Here is a 14,042-nt window from a genome sequence, read left to right on the forward strand (position 1 = left end):
ACCAGACAGCAAATGTGAAAAATTGGGTGGGGCGTAATAGGAGCCTATATAAGAAAAAAACCCTAAAATTGGGACTGTCCCTATAAAATCAGGACATCTGGTCACCCTACTTTCTCCACACCGGTCAGGATTCATTAGACCTCCATCATATCCCCCTTAGTCGTCTCTTTTCCCAGCTGAAAAGTCCCAGTTTTATTAATCTCGCCTCATACGGAGCCTTTCCAGCCCCCCGATCATTTTGTTGCCCTTCTCTGCAGCTTTTCCAATTCCAATGAATACCTTTTGTGAGCTGGGGTGACCGGATCTGCACGCGGGACTCAAGGGGTGGGCGGACCAGGGATTTATATAGCGGCATTAGGATATTTTTATCTTATGATCGTTCCCTTGCCTAACAATTCCCACTAGGCTGTTCGGTTTTTGACAGCCGCTGCACATTGAGCGGATGTTTTCAGAGACCTCTCCCCAGTGACCCCAAGAGCTCTCTCTTGGGGGGGGGGGGGGAACCGGCTAACTCAGACCCCACCGTTCTGTACGAATAGTCGGGATTATGTTTTCCCAATGGGCGTTGCTTTGCGTTTCTCAGCATCGCATTGCAGCTGCTGTTTTGTGGCCCTGGGAATCCCTGCGTGATGCCTCAGTCTGCTTTGGACTTTCCTTGTGCGCCCGGCCAGGTTCACACAGGGCCCCCTTGTGCCAGGGGCTGGCAGGTGGGTTCCCACATGGAGCGGGGCCGGGGGTCAGGCACAGCACAGAATTGCCCTGGGAAGTCACCACCCAAAAGATAAGGGGCTGCGGCACAGACCCTCGGGCGTGGAGCTGAGATAGCAGGGGGAGGGGGCACCAGTTCCAGTCTCCTGATCCTCACCCACCTCCCCAAGCTGGGGAGAGAACCCAGGAGTCCTGGCTCCCAGCCCCCCCCCCTCCCTAACCATTAGACCCCACTCCCCTCCCAGAGCCAGGGAGAGACCCCAGGAGTCCTTCCTGGCCTCTGTCACGCTCCTGCCATTTGGGTTCATCAGCATCGGTGCCTCAGTTTCCCTCTCTGCGGAACGGGGCCGAACCCCCCTCTCCTGGATTAACCCCGTATCGCCTGCAGAGTCGCGGCCTGTCACTAGCAAATAACCCCTGCACCAGTGTGCTGCTGCCGTGCGGGGAACCGGCCACTAGGGGGCGACGCGGCTCTAGAAATGGAGGTGGGGCGGGCAGGCTGTGCCTGGCGATGGGCCCCGCTTAGGGGACTGGAGTGGGGGGGGGCTGGCTCTGAGGCCCCTTGGGGGCGCTGTGCCCCATACAGAGGGTCTGTGCCAGGCCTTGCCAGCAGCACCCCTCCCCCAGCCCCCTGGCGCCCCCCAGGTACCCACAGAGCATCCCACTCAGCCTCCCCCCCGACTCCTGCCTCCCCCATCCGGGATCAGAGACGGGGTGAGGGGGATGGAGGGATGGGTAGATGGGAGGTGCGGGGGGATGGATGGATAGACGGGGTGAGGGGGATGGAGGGATGGGTAGATGGGAGGTGCGGGGGGATGGATGGATAGACGGGGTGAGGGGGATGGAGGGATGGGTAGTTGGGCGGTGCGGGGGGATGGATGGATAGACAGGGGTGAGGGGGATGGAGGGACGGGTAGATGGGAGGTGCGGGAGGATGGATGGATAGACGGGGTGAGGGGGATGGAGGGATGGGTAGATGGGAGGTGCGGGGGGATGGATGGATAGACAGGGGTGAGGGGGATGGAGGGATGGGTAGATGGGAGGTGCGAGGCGGGTGGATGGATGGATGGACGGGATGAGGGGGATGGGTAGATGGGAGGTGCGGGGGGATGGATGGATAGACGGGGTGAGGGGGATGGAGGGATGGGTAGATGGGAGGTGCGGGGGGATGGATGGATAGACGGGGTGAGGGGGATGGAGGGATGGGTAGATGGGAGGTGTGGGGAGATGGATGGATAGACGGGGTGAGGGGGATGGAGGGTTGGGTAGATGGGAGGTGCGGGGGGATGGATGGATAGACGGGGTGAGGGGGATGGAGGGATGGGTAGATGGGAGGTGCGGGGGGATGGATGGATAGACGGGGTGAGGGGGATGGAGGGATGGGTAGATGGGAGGTGCGGGGGGATGGATGGATAGACAGGGGTGAGGGGGTTGGTGGGTTGGGTTGATGGGAGGTGTGGGGTGATGGATGGATAGATGGGGTGAGGGGGATGGAGGGATGGGTAGATGGGAGGTGCGGGGGATGGATGGATAGACGGGGTGAGGGGGATGGAGGGATGGGTAGATGGGAGGTGCGAGGGGATGGATGGATAGACGGGGTGAGGGGGATGGAGGGATGGGTAGATGGGAGGTGCGGGGGGATGGATGGATAGACGGGGTGAGGGGGATGGAGGGATGGGTAGATGGGAGGTGCGGGGGGAGGGATGGATAGACGGGGTGAGGGGGATGGAGGGATGGGTAGATGGGAGGTGCGGGGGATGGAGGGATGGGTAGATGGGAGGTGCGGGGGGATGGATGGATAGACGGGGTGAGGGGGATGGAGGGATGGGTAGATGGGAGGTGCGGGGGATGGAGGGATGGGTAGATGGGAGGTGCGGGGGGATGGATGGATAGACGGGGTGAGGGGGATGGAGGGATGGGTAGATGGGAGGTGCGGGGGGATGGATGGATAGACGGGGTGAGGGGGATGGAGGGATGGATAGATGGGAGGTGCGGGGGATGGAGGGATGGGTAGATCGGAGGTGAGGGGGCATGGAGGGATGGGTAGATGGGAGGTGCGGGGGGATGGATGGATAGACGGGGTGAGGGGGATGGAGGGATGGGTAGATGGGAGGTGCGGGGGGATGGATGGATAGACGGGGTGAGGGGGATGGAGGGATGGGTAGATGGGAGGTGCGGGGGGATGGAGGGATGGATAGACGGGGTGAGGGGGATGGAGGGATGGGTAGATGGGAGGTGTGGGGGGATGGATGGATAGACGGGGTGAGGGGGATGGAGGGATGGGTAGATGGGAGGTGCGGGGGATGGATGGATAGACGGGGTGAGGGGGATGGAGGGATGGGTAGATGGGAGGTGCGGGGGGGTGGATGGATAGACGGGGTGAGGGGGATGGAGGGATGGGTAGATGGGAGGTGCGGGGGGATGGATGGATAGATTGGTTGAGGGGGATGGAGGGATGGGTAGATGGGAGGTGCGGGGGGATGGATGGATAGACGGGGTGAGGGGGATGGAGGGTTGGGTAGATGGGAGGTGCGGGGGATGGAGGGATGGGTAGATGGGAGGTGCGGGGGATGGAGGGATGGATAGACGGGGTGAGGGGGATGGAGGGATGGGTAGATGGGAGGTGCGGGGGGATGGATGGATAGACGGGGTGAGGGGGATGGAGGGATGGGTAGATGGGAGGTGCGGGGGGATGGATGGATGGATAGATGGGAGGTGCGGGGGGGTGGATGGATAGACGGGGTGAGGGGGATGGAGGGATGGGTAGATGGGAGGTGCGGGGGGATGGATGGATGGATAGATGGGAGGTGCGGGGGGATGGATGGATAGACGGGGTGAGGGGGATGGAGGGATGGGTAGATGGGAGGTGCGGGGGGGTGGATGGATAGACGGGGTGAGGGGGATGGAGGGTTGGGTAGATGGGAGGTGCGGGGGGATGGATGGATGGGTAGATGGGAGGTGCGGGGGGATGGATGGATAGACGGGGTGAGGGGGATGGAGGGATGGGTAGATGGGAGGTGCGGGGGGGTGGATGGATAGACGGCGGGAGGGGGATGGAGGGAGGGGGAGATGGGAGGTGCGGGGGGGTGGATGGATGGGTAGAGGGGAGGTGCGGGGGGCTGGAGGGGGCGACGGGGGGAGGGGGATGGATGGATAGACAGGGTGAGGGGGATGGAGGGATGGGTAGATGGGAGGTGCGGGGGATGGATGGATGGATGGATAGATGGGAGGTGCGGGGGGATGGAGGGATGGGTAGATGGGAGGTGCGGGGGGATGGAGGGATGGATAGACGGGGTGAGGGGGATGGAGGGACAGACAGGTAGAGGGTTGGAGACGGGTGTGTGCAGCAGACACAGTGGGCCAGAGAGTCCCAGCCAGCCGGCCAGATGGGGCGTATCTCTGGTGTTCGGGGGGGAGGGGCTTTGGGTGCTGGGGGTTCCCTTCAGAGCTGGGGAGCTCAGGGCTCTGGGGAGAGGGGCCTGGGGGAACAGACGGGTGCAGGGCCCCACGCAGCCAGGGGCAGAGTGAGGCTGGCAGGCAGAGTGAAGGGGCAGGAAGGTGTGAAGTGGCGGGGGGGGGTTGTGTGGGGGTGGCCGTGCACTCCCCCCCCCCCCCCCCGCAGTAACAGGACCCTCTGGCACAGATGGCGATTTCACACCCGCGCCCAGCGATTGGTTCTGGTCAATGGCAACAAGGCTGGGTTCAGGCAGGATGTGCCCCCCACCCCATTGCTGACGGGGCAGCTGGGAACCTGCACATCAAAGGCCCCATTCCCCCCCCCCCCCCGCCCCAGCCAGTCCCTGTCCTGGGGCCGGATGGGAGCTGGCGCCCCCTAGAGGGGAGAGGCCGCAAGCCCCATTCCCTGTCCCCCCCCCACACGCACACACTTTAACCAGGACCCCGCTCCCCTCCCAATAAACAGACTCTCCAGTGAGTAAAATAATTTCTCGTTTTATTCCATTCATCGTTTGTACAAGTGCAAGAGCAGAGCAGGCTGTAGGTCAGTGGTCAAAGGTCGTCTTTGGTATTTCCTCCCCTTCCCCCCCAACCTGATTATAAAAATGTGGGGTGAGGGGGCAGCAGGAAGCTGGGTGGGGATGGGCTCCCCTGTAGGGCTGGATGAGGGGAGGTAGGACTGGGCCCTGCATGGGGGGCAGGGTCTGAATATGGGGGAGTTTAGGGGATTGAGGAGGGGATATGGGCCCAGTTTCAGGGATCAGTGGGGGATCTCAGCCCCTGGAGGAGCAGCACCAGGTGTTACAGACCCTGCCCCAGGTCTTGGGGTGCCTGGCGCGCCCCCTCCCCCGGCCTTGGGGTTCCCGGCATTTCCATCCCGCCTCCTTGGGTTTCAGGGGCTCCGGCAGTTGCCCCGCCGGTTCTGCTGCTGGAAGCGGCGGAGCTTGTGGGCCCAGACATCGCGCCAGGGCAGCGCCAGGCTGTTCCTGTCCAGCACCAGGCGCGCCGGGTCGGGCGACTCCGCATCGTTCCCGATCACCAGGTAGGCCTTGCCAACCTGGAGGCGCAGGCAGCCGCAGGCCAGGTCCTGCCGGGGCACCCAGAGTGGTTGTTCGCCCCGACGGATGGGCACCTGGCGCTGCCGATAGACCGCCAGCACTGAGGTCGTGAACTGCCACCACTCGCCCGACTCCACCATGGCCAGCAGCTGGGCATGCAGCACTGCAGGGGGAGGTCAGAGGTCAGGAAGGGGCAGGATACTCTCCTATTCCCAACATTAGCCAGTGATGCCAGTCCCCAATGATAGCCAGTAATGCTCATCAGCCAATGATACACAACGATGCTCAACATTAGCCAATGATACCGATACCCAATGATATTCAACAATACCCATTAGTCAATGATACCAATACCCAACAATACCCAATGATATTCAACAATACCCATTAGTCAATGATACCAATACCCAACAATACCCAATGATATTCAACAATACCCATTAGTCAATGATACCAATACCCAATGATATTCAACAATACTCATTAGTCCTCACCATTCCCCAATGATACTCAACGATGCTCAACATTAGTCAATTATAGCAATACCCAACAATACACAATAATACTCAACAGTATCTAGTGATACCAAACCTCACCTTTCCCCAATGATACTCAATGGTAATCGACACTAGCCATTGATACTAACACCCAGCATTACTCAATGTTATTCAACAATACTCAGCCAATCCCCAATAATACTCAGCGATACTCAGCAATATTCAGCATTAGCCAATGATACCTACACCCAACTATACTCAGTGATATTCAGCATTAGACCATACCAATACCCAATGATACTCAATAGATAATTATATCAATACCCAATGATACTCAACAATACCGAATGATACTCAATGATACCCAACATGAGCATTGCACTGCTACAGACTAGAGACCGAATGGCTAGGCAGCAGTTCTGCAGAAAAGGACCTAGGGGTTACAGTGGATGAAAAGCTGGATAGGAATCAACAGTGTGCCCTTGTTGCCAAGAAGGCTAATGGCATTTTAGGCTGTATAAGTAGGGGCATTGCCAGCAGATCGAGGGATGTGATCATTCCCCTCTATTCAGCACTGGTGAGGCCTCATCTGGAGTACTGTGTCCAGTTTTGGACCCCACACTACAAGAAGGATGTGGAAAAATTGGAAAGAGTCCAGCGGAGGGCAACAAAAATTATTAGGGGGCTGGAGCACATGACTTATGAGGAGAGGCTGAGGGAACTGGGATTGTTTAGTCTGCAGAAGAGAACTACCTGAAAGGGGGTTCCAAAGAGGATGGATCTAGACTGTTCTCAGTAGTAGCAGATGACAGAACATGGAATAATGGTCTCAAGTTGCAGTGGGGGAGGTTTAGGTTGGATATTAGGAAAAACTTTTTCACTAGGAGGGTGGTGAAGCACTGGAACGGGTTACCTAGGGAATCTCCTTCCTTATCGGTTTTTAAGGTCAGGCATGACAAAGCCCTGGCTGGGATGATTTAGTTGGGGATTGGTCCTGCTTTGAGCAGGGGGTTGGACTAGATGACCTCCTGAGGTCCCTTCCAACCCTGATATTCTATGATTAGCCAATGATGCTGATACCAATATCCACCAAAACCCAATGATGCCCAACAGTGCCCACCAATATCCAATGAGACCCAATATGCAACATTATCCACTGACGTCAAACATTCCCCAATGATACCAACACTCACCCATATTCAATTAAATGTATCAACACCCAACATTACCAAATAATGCCAATGCCCATCAATACCCACTGATGCTCACCAATACTTAGCGATACCCAGCAAAACTCAGTGATCCCAAATGATGCCCAACAGTGCCTACCAATACCCAATGATACTCACCAATACCCAGCGTTACTCATCGATGACCAACAGTGCACTCCAGTACCCAGTAAAACTTACCCACCAATCCGCAGTAGTGCCCATCATGCCCAGTGCTCACCAATGCCCATCAATACGTGATACCGAAGAGTGCCTACCAATATCCAGTGATACCCACCAATATCCAACTCTGCCAGCAATACCCACTGAAACCCAACAGTATCCAGTGATACCCAGCAATACCCACTGATAACAACAATATCCACTGACACCCAACAATAGCCACTAAACCCCAATATCCAGTGATATCTAGTGATACCCTACAATAGCCATTGAACCCCAATATCCAGTGATACCCAGCAATACGCACTGAAACCAACAATACCCAGTGATATCCAACAAGAGCCACTGAACCCCAATATCCAGTGATATTCAGTGATACCCTACAATAGCCATTGAACCCCAATATCCAGTGATATCCAGTGATACCAAGCAATACGCACTGAAACCAACAATACCCAGTGATATCGATCGATACCCAGTGAAACCCAACAATACCATGATACTCAGTGATACCCAACAATACTCATTGATACCCAAACAATATGAAGTGCTAGCCGGTGATAGCTACTGATACCCAATAACACCCAGTGATGTCCACAGATACCAATTGATGCTGATTAATACCCAGTGATATATGCCATAAAACCCTCAAGTGGCCCCAACTCCTACCCAGGAACAGCAATCAGACCCTGCTATGCCCAGCAATTCTAAGCACCCCAAAGAAAGCCCCACTCTCCCACGAATGGTGCCTGGCCATGCCCAGTGGGCCGGCCACCCAGACTTGCCAAGGTGTTTTGGCTCTGGCACTCAGGGCCTGACCCTGAGAGAGCCAGTGAGGAAGGGTGGTGGAGGAGGGGGGATGGACACAGGTGGTTGTGGGGGGATGGACACACAGGTGGGGGGTGGAGGCAGAGTGGGGCAGGCTGGGCTCTCACTATCCTTTGTGCAGAGTGTGTGTGATCCGTTGCTCTTTGGCTGCTCACAGGAGCCGGGGCCAGGGGCAGTGGGCGGCTCATCTGGATAATCCCTTCCTAATCCCTGGGCGAAAAACCACGTAGACTCCTAATGCCCTTTGTGCCTTGAGCCCGGCCTCCAGCTCAGGGTCAACCCCGCAGTGCGGGAGAATTCTCTGCCGGCCAATTGTCACAGCGAGGGCAGGGGGCAGGGACCAGATCCTGAACAGAGCATTGCTGGGGAATAAATCATATCCATCCATCTCGGGACACAGCTATCTATCTATCTATCTACCTATCTATCTATCTACCTATCTATCTATCTATCTATCTATCCCGACACCTCCTATCTATCTATCTATCTATCTATCTATCTATCTATCTATCTATCTATCCACATCCACCCCCCATCTATCTATCTATCTATCTATCTATCCATCCACATCCACCCCCATCTATCTATCTATCTATCTATCTATCTATCTATCTATCTATCCCGACACCTCCTATCTATCTATCTATCTATCTATCTATCTATCTATCTATCCCAACACCCCCTGTCTATCTATCTATCTATCTATCTATCTATCTATCTATCCCAACACCTCCTATCTATCTATCTATCTATCTATCTATCTATCTATCTATCTATCTATCCCAACACCCCCTGTCTATCTATCTATCTATCTATCTATCTATCTATCTATCTATCTATCTATCTATCTCGACACCCCCTGTCTGTCTGTCTATCTATCTATCAATCTATCTATCTATCCTCATGGCACATCTTTCTTTCTTTCTTTCTTTCTTTCTTTCTTTCTTTCTTTCTTTAATATAACATTTCCCAGCTTCAGGATGGACATGTATGGGGAGAGAGAGACAGATAGGTGGATGGGATAGACAGATGAATAGATAGAGGGACTGTCTGGAGATAGATAGATAGATAGATAGATAGATAGATAGATAGATAGATAGATAATGATGTTAGGTCAATGTTACCGTAATCCTTCTTGCAGTATTTTCGCAGGTTCATGTGGACGCGGCCGTGGGAGGGGCTGCAGTGAGTCTGGCATTCAGTGCCTAGGGGGAGAGCACAGATGGGGGCACATGGGTACAGTGGGGTTAGCCCGTCCCCGGCTCCTCACCCCATCCTGCTTCTCACAAACCAGGATCCATCCCAAATCATGCCTTTGACCCCCCCCAACTGCTGCTCCAGGCCTGGAGGCGGGACCTCCAGCTCCAGCACTATGATGTCACTTCCTGAATTAGCATTCCTGCTTCCTTGGAGGCAGGATTTCCTGCAGGGCTGAAACTCCATGGTACAGCTATTAAGCTATCACATCACTTCCTGAAATTACATGTGTCACCCCCGCTGGAGGTGGAACCTATAGCACCACTCCAGAGCTATGATGTCATTTCCTGCAGTAACATTTCCCCCTCCCCTCCAAAGGCGATACTTCTTGGAATGCCATAATACAGCACAGTTCTGGAGCTATGATGTCACTTCCTGAACTAGCATGCCTCCCTCCTTGGAGGCAGGACTTCCTAGAGTGCCAGGTAGAGGACATAATTCTGCGGTTATGATGTCACTTCCTGAATTTGTGTTCACCATCCACCTTTTAGAAGGGATTCCCTGGAATGTCTTACCCTACAGCACAGCTCCAGAGCTACGATGTCACTTCCTCAATAAGCATTTCCCCCACTTTGGAGGCGGGCCTGCCTGGATTGTCCTACACTGTGTCACAGTTCCAGGTCTATGAATTATATTTTCTACTTCCTGGAGTGCCATATATCATGGGGCACTAGCTATGACATCACTTCCTGCCTACAGCCCCTGGAACCTTGAAACTCTGTTGGGGGAGGGTCTTCTTTATATGTACCCCAACAAATGTGTTCAGCCATACCCCCCTCCTAATATTCCCCTCCTCTTCCCATTGTCCTCCTCCTCCCATTCCCTTCTTCCGACCTCTCCTGCCTGCCTCACTTCCATCCCCATCTGCTAAATGCCCATCTTCCTTGGCACCCCCACCCCCAAATTCCCCTCCACCAGAGCCAGCATATTTGGCTGGTTCATGCCATGAACCTGCAGGCTCCATGACCCACAGTGGCGGCCAAGCATTGCAGCTTGGCCTCCACTGAGTCTTACCAGCAAGATTTGAACCCTCCCCCCAAAGCCATGGCTCTCTGTTAGTTGCGCTAAAGGAGCGGCTTTCCCTAGCTGGCAGCAGTAGTAGGCAGTCATCCTCCCTACAGAGTCTTGCACCAGTGGGGGTGACTGCTCCATCCTGAGGCTGGGAAATGGGAGTGGGGGGACGACGCCCAACTGTTGATCCCGCTCATCCTGCCCCAGGCACCTGTGTTCCACTCCAGGGGGTAGGCAGCCGTGGTGGTCATCACCTCTTGAACGCCTGGGAGAGGGGGATGGAGGGAAGGAGGGAGGGAGAAAGAGAGAGAGACGTGTGGAGTCAATAAGCGTGATCCTGCCACCCCCTCATCATCTCATGCGTGTAGAGAGCAAGGTTCACTCATGCACTCAGGCTGCCACTAAGCATGTTCCACGCGTGATCCTTGCCCATTTGCCAGGACAGGTTGAAGTCATGAGCTACGATGTCACTTCTTGAATTAGTGTTTGCACTTCCTGGATGGATGACTCACTTCTAGAGTTATGATGTCACTTTCTGAATGACAATGTCTCTCTCTCCCCTTCCACCACCGGAGGTGGGACATCCTGGAGTGCCACATGCCAGGCGACAGTGCCAGTTCCATGATGTCACTTCCTGAATTAACAATGCCCGCCCCCCCAGGCCCAGTTAGAGGTGGGCCTTCCTGGAGTGCATTACACCACATACCACACCTCTGGAGAGCTATGAGGTCACTTCTCGAATGAGCTCCTCCCCTACAGGCGGGACTTCCTGAAGTGCCCTAACCAGAGGTCAGATCCAGAGATATGAGCTCACTTCCTGAATTAGCATCTATTTTATCCCCCTCCCCCTGAAAAACTCCCAGGAGGCGGGGCTTTCTGGGCAGGATCTGATTGGTGGATTAATATGTTACAAGTGGTTATCTTATTGAACAGAGTATAGGGACCCCACCTCTTTACAGTATTCAACAGAAAATGAAAGCTCTGCAGTTACCATATTCAATAGACTACATAGGCCCAGCCTGGCTACCGTATTGAGCAGTATATATGGGCCCAACCCAATTACCAAACTGAATGGAATATATGGGCCCAATTTAGTTACCATATTGAACAGAATATATGGGCTCTGTCTAATTACCATATTGAACAGAATATACAGCCTCTCCTGGTTACTCTAGTGAACAGAATACAGGTCCCAATTTGTTTACTGCACCTAACGAGGGTGACCAGATAGCAAATGTGACAAATAGAGGCACTTTTTGGGGGGTGGGTGAGTTTCAGTTGCCTATGTACGACAAAGCCCCTAATATCAAGATAGTCTGGTCACCCTACTAAAGGGAGTATAAAAGGCTTGACTGGTTACCATATTGAACAGAATATAAATGGCCCTTCCTGGTTACCATATTGAGCAGAATACATGGGCCTTTCCTGGTTACTGTATAGAGCAGAATATATGGGCCCAGTTTGGCTACCGTACTGAGCAGAATATATGGGCCTTTCCTGGTTACCATATTGAGCAGAATGTATGGGCCCAGCCTGGTTACCATATTGAGCAGCCTACATGAGCTCTGTCTAGGGGATTATACCCAGCCAGTATGTATAAGGGGCAGACTTACGGATGCAGGGGATGTGGGCCGTGCGGCTCTGCTGAAAGCCCTGGGCGCAGCGGTTGCAGGTGAGCCCGCTGACACCCATCTTGCACTGGCACTGCCCCGTGGTCTGGTTGCACATGGTGCCGACAGCTCCAGTGGGGTGGCACTGGCAGGCTGGGAAGGAAACAAGCAGGGTTAATGTCTATCCCAGCAGAAGGCCTCACAAGGGGTGGGGAGGTGCTGCGAGCTTCCCCACAGCAGTGCCCAGACGGGGATGCCAAAGTTGTGAGCTTCCCTGCAGCAGTGCCCTGTGTTGCTCACCCTTGCAGCCCCTGCGGCTGGTGATGGGCCGAGCCAGGTCACGTTTGAAACCCGGCTGGCAGTAGTGGCAGTGCCGCCCGGCCGTGTGGTGCCGGCAGTTCAGGCAGACGCCCCCGCTCTTGCGCCCCGACAGCTTGTACAGCTCCATGTTAAAGCGGCACCGGTGCGAGTGGCGGTTGCATTCGCAGGCTGCGGAGATAGAGTTGGGGTGGCGGTGGGGGAGTCGTCGTTCCAGTGATGCCCAGCAGGGGGCGCCTCAAACACCGGCAAACCCAGCCCATCCTTTACGCAGGTGCCGGTGCCCCTCAATCCCGACCCGCAGCCTCCCCCCCCCGCGCACGGTTCTCCCAGCCCTGGGCCCCTCAATCCCGACCCGCAGCCTCCTGCCAGCCCAGCCCTGGGCTCTCCACCCTCCCGCCCCAACTCTGCCAGTGCCCCCCAATCCTGACCTGCAGTGCCCACCCCCCTCCCACCCGCTATCCCAGCCTGAGGGGAGCACCCTGGGGCTGCCCGGGTGCTCCCCTTAGCAGCCAGGCACCCCGTCACTCACCCACGCACTCGTGGGCATCGCTGGGCGTGGCGCGCTGCCAGGGCCGGTCGCAATAGAAGGCCCTGCAGGTCTCGCACTCGGGGCCGGCCGTGTTGTGGCGGCACTGGCACTGGGGGGCGCCGCCGGGCCCGGCGGCCCCACACCGGGCAGCGTGCCCATTGCACCGGCACCGGCCCCCGACCTGCAGCTCCGACACCCCGTAGGAGGCTTCCCGGCCCCGCAGCCCCAGCCCCCGGTGCCTGCGGTCCAAGGCCACCCGCAGGTCGGTGGCCGTCACCCAGTCCTGGAGCACGGGGCTGTACTCGAAGGCTCGGGCCAAGGGGCGGCTGGCCAGGGGCATGAAAGCCACCAGCCCCCCCACCAGCGGCGTGGGGTCCGTCTGGGCGGCGGTGCAGATGGCTTCATGGTCCGAGGCCTTGCTGACGGCCGAGGCCGGGGGCAGCCCGTAGGCCTGGTGGCAGCGGGCGGAGAAGAACTGGAAAGGCGTCCAGGAGTGGCCGTGGTCGGTGGATTTGTAGAGGGCCAGGGAGTGGGGGCGGGGGGAGCAGAAGCGGAGGGCCACGTAGAGCAGCTCGAAGCGGCCCCCCAGGGCCAGGGTCAGGCTGGCGTTGGCCACCGGCCCCGACTGCCAGCAGGTGGCCTCGCCGCCCGCGTCGGTCAGGTAGGCGGCGGGGTGGGCGGCGGCAGGGTCGGCCCCGTCGCAGAGGCGGCACCGGCGGGACGAGGCGTCGCCCGGGTGGCGGAAGGCGCACAGGCGCTGCGGGGGGCGGCCGCAGGTGGCGGAGGCCTGGACGGGGCGCCCGGCAGCCAGGTCGGCCGGCTCCGGGAGGCAGTAGCGGGGCCGCCGGGCGGCATCGTAGCAGGGGTCGGAGGCCAGGCCCAGCAGGGCCAGCTGGAGCGAGAGCAGCACCCCCAGGCCCCCCCAGAGGCCAGGCATGGCCAGGTGGTCAGTGCCGGGCTGGCATCACCTGGAGAGACAGAAAGAGGAGAGGGTGAGGGGAAGGCCAGGCAGGCGACAGCCTGCAGTGGCCAGCCCCAGGCCCGCCCGCTTGCCAGAAAGCAGGTGGCTTCTCATTCCTTCCCCTGACTGCGGTGGGTCACAGAAACAGCCGTCGCTCGGCAGGACTCTGCCCCAGCCATATCCAGTGGTGGTGAGTTCCACAGGCTAAACCACTCAGCGGCTGGATCTCCTTCGCTGTCGTGCCCCACGTGTTCTGCGCTGAAGTGGGAGGGACCCAAGGGACCATCTCTGACCCACTTGCTCCAACTAACACCTTCCCCACCCTGGGCAGAACGCTGCTCCTGGGGTGCCAAAGCCAGCGCTTATGCTCAATGACCTAGTGGAGTAGCTCCATTTGCCAGCTCCAGTCAGCTGT

The 14,042-nt window shown here is 57.0% G+C and overlaps 1 protein-coding gene across 1 annotated transcript in view; it reads right to left on the reverse strand.

The window, feature by feature from the left end:
• Positions 1–4,704: 4,704 nt before the first annotated feature.
• LOC123350444 (netrin-1-like) overlaps positions 4,705–14,042 on the reverse strand; it is a 34,595-nt gene continuing 25,257 nt past the window's right edge. The window contains exons 2-7 of the mRNA XM_044989052.1: positions 12,667–13,634; positions 12,117–12,305; positions 11,820–11,969; positions 10,418–10,471; positions 9,063–9,143; positions 4,705–5,385 (exon numbers count right to left, since the gene is read on the reverse strand). Of these exons, the coding sequence (XP_044844987.1) occupies positions 5,057–5,385; positions 9,063–9,143; positions 10,418–10,471; positions 11,820–11,969; positions 12,117–12,305; positions 12,667–13,603 (1,740 nt within the window). The 5' untranslated portion in view covers positions 13,604–13,634 and the 3' untranslated portion in view covers positions 4,705–5,056. The remainder of the gene's footprint in view (positions 5,386–9,062; positions 9,144–10,417; positions 10,472–11,819; positions 11,970–12,116; positions 12,306–12,666; positions 13,635–14,042) is intronic.

This window comes from Mauremys mutica, chromosome 15, assembly GCF_020497125.1.
Source record: "Mauremys mutica isolate MM-2020 ecotype Southern chromosome 15, ASM2049712v1, whole genome shotgun sequence".
Lineage (NCBI taxonomy): Eukaryota > Metazoa > Chordata > Testudines > Geoemydidae > Mauremys > Mauremys mutica.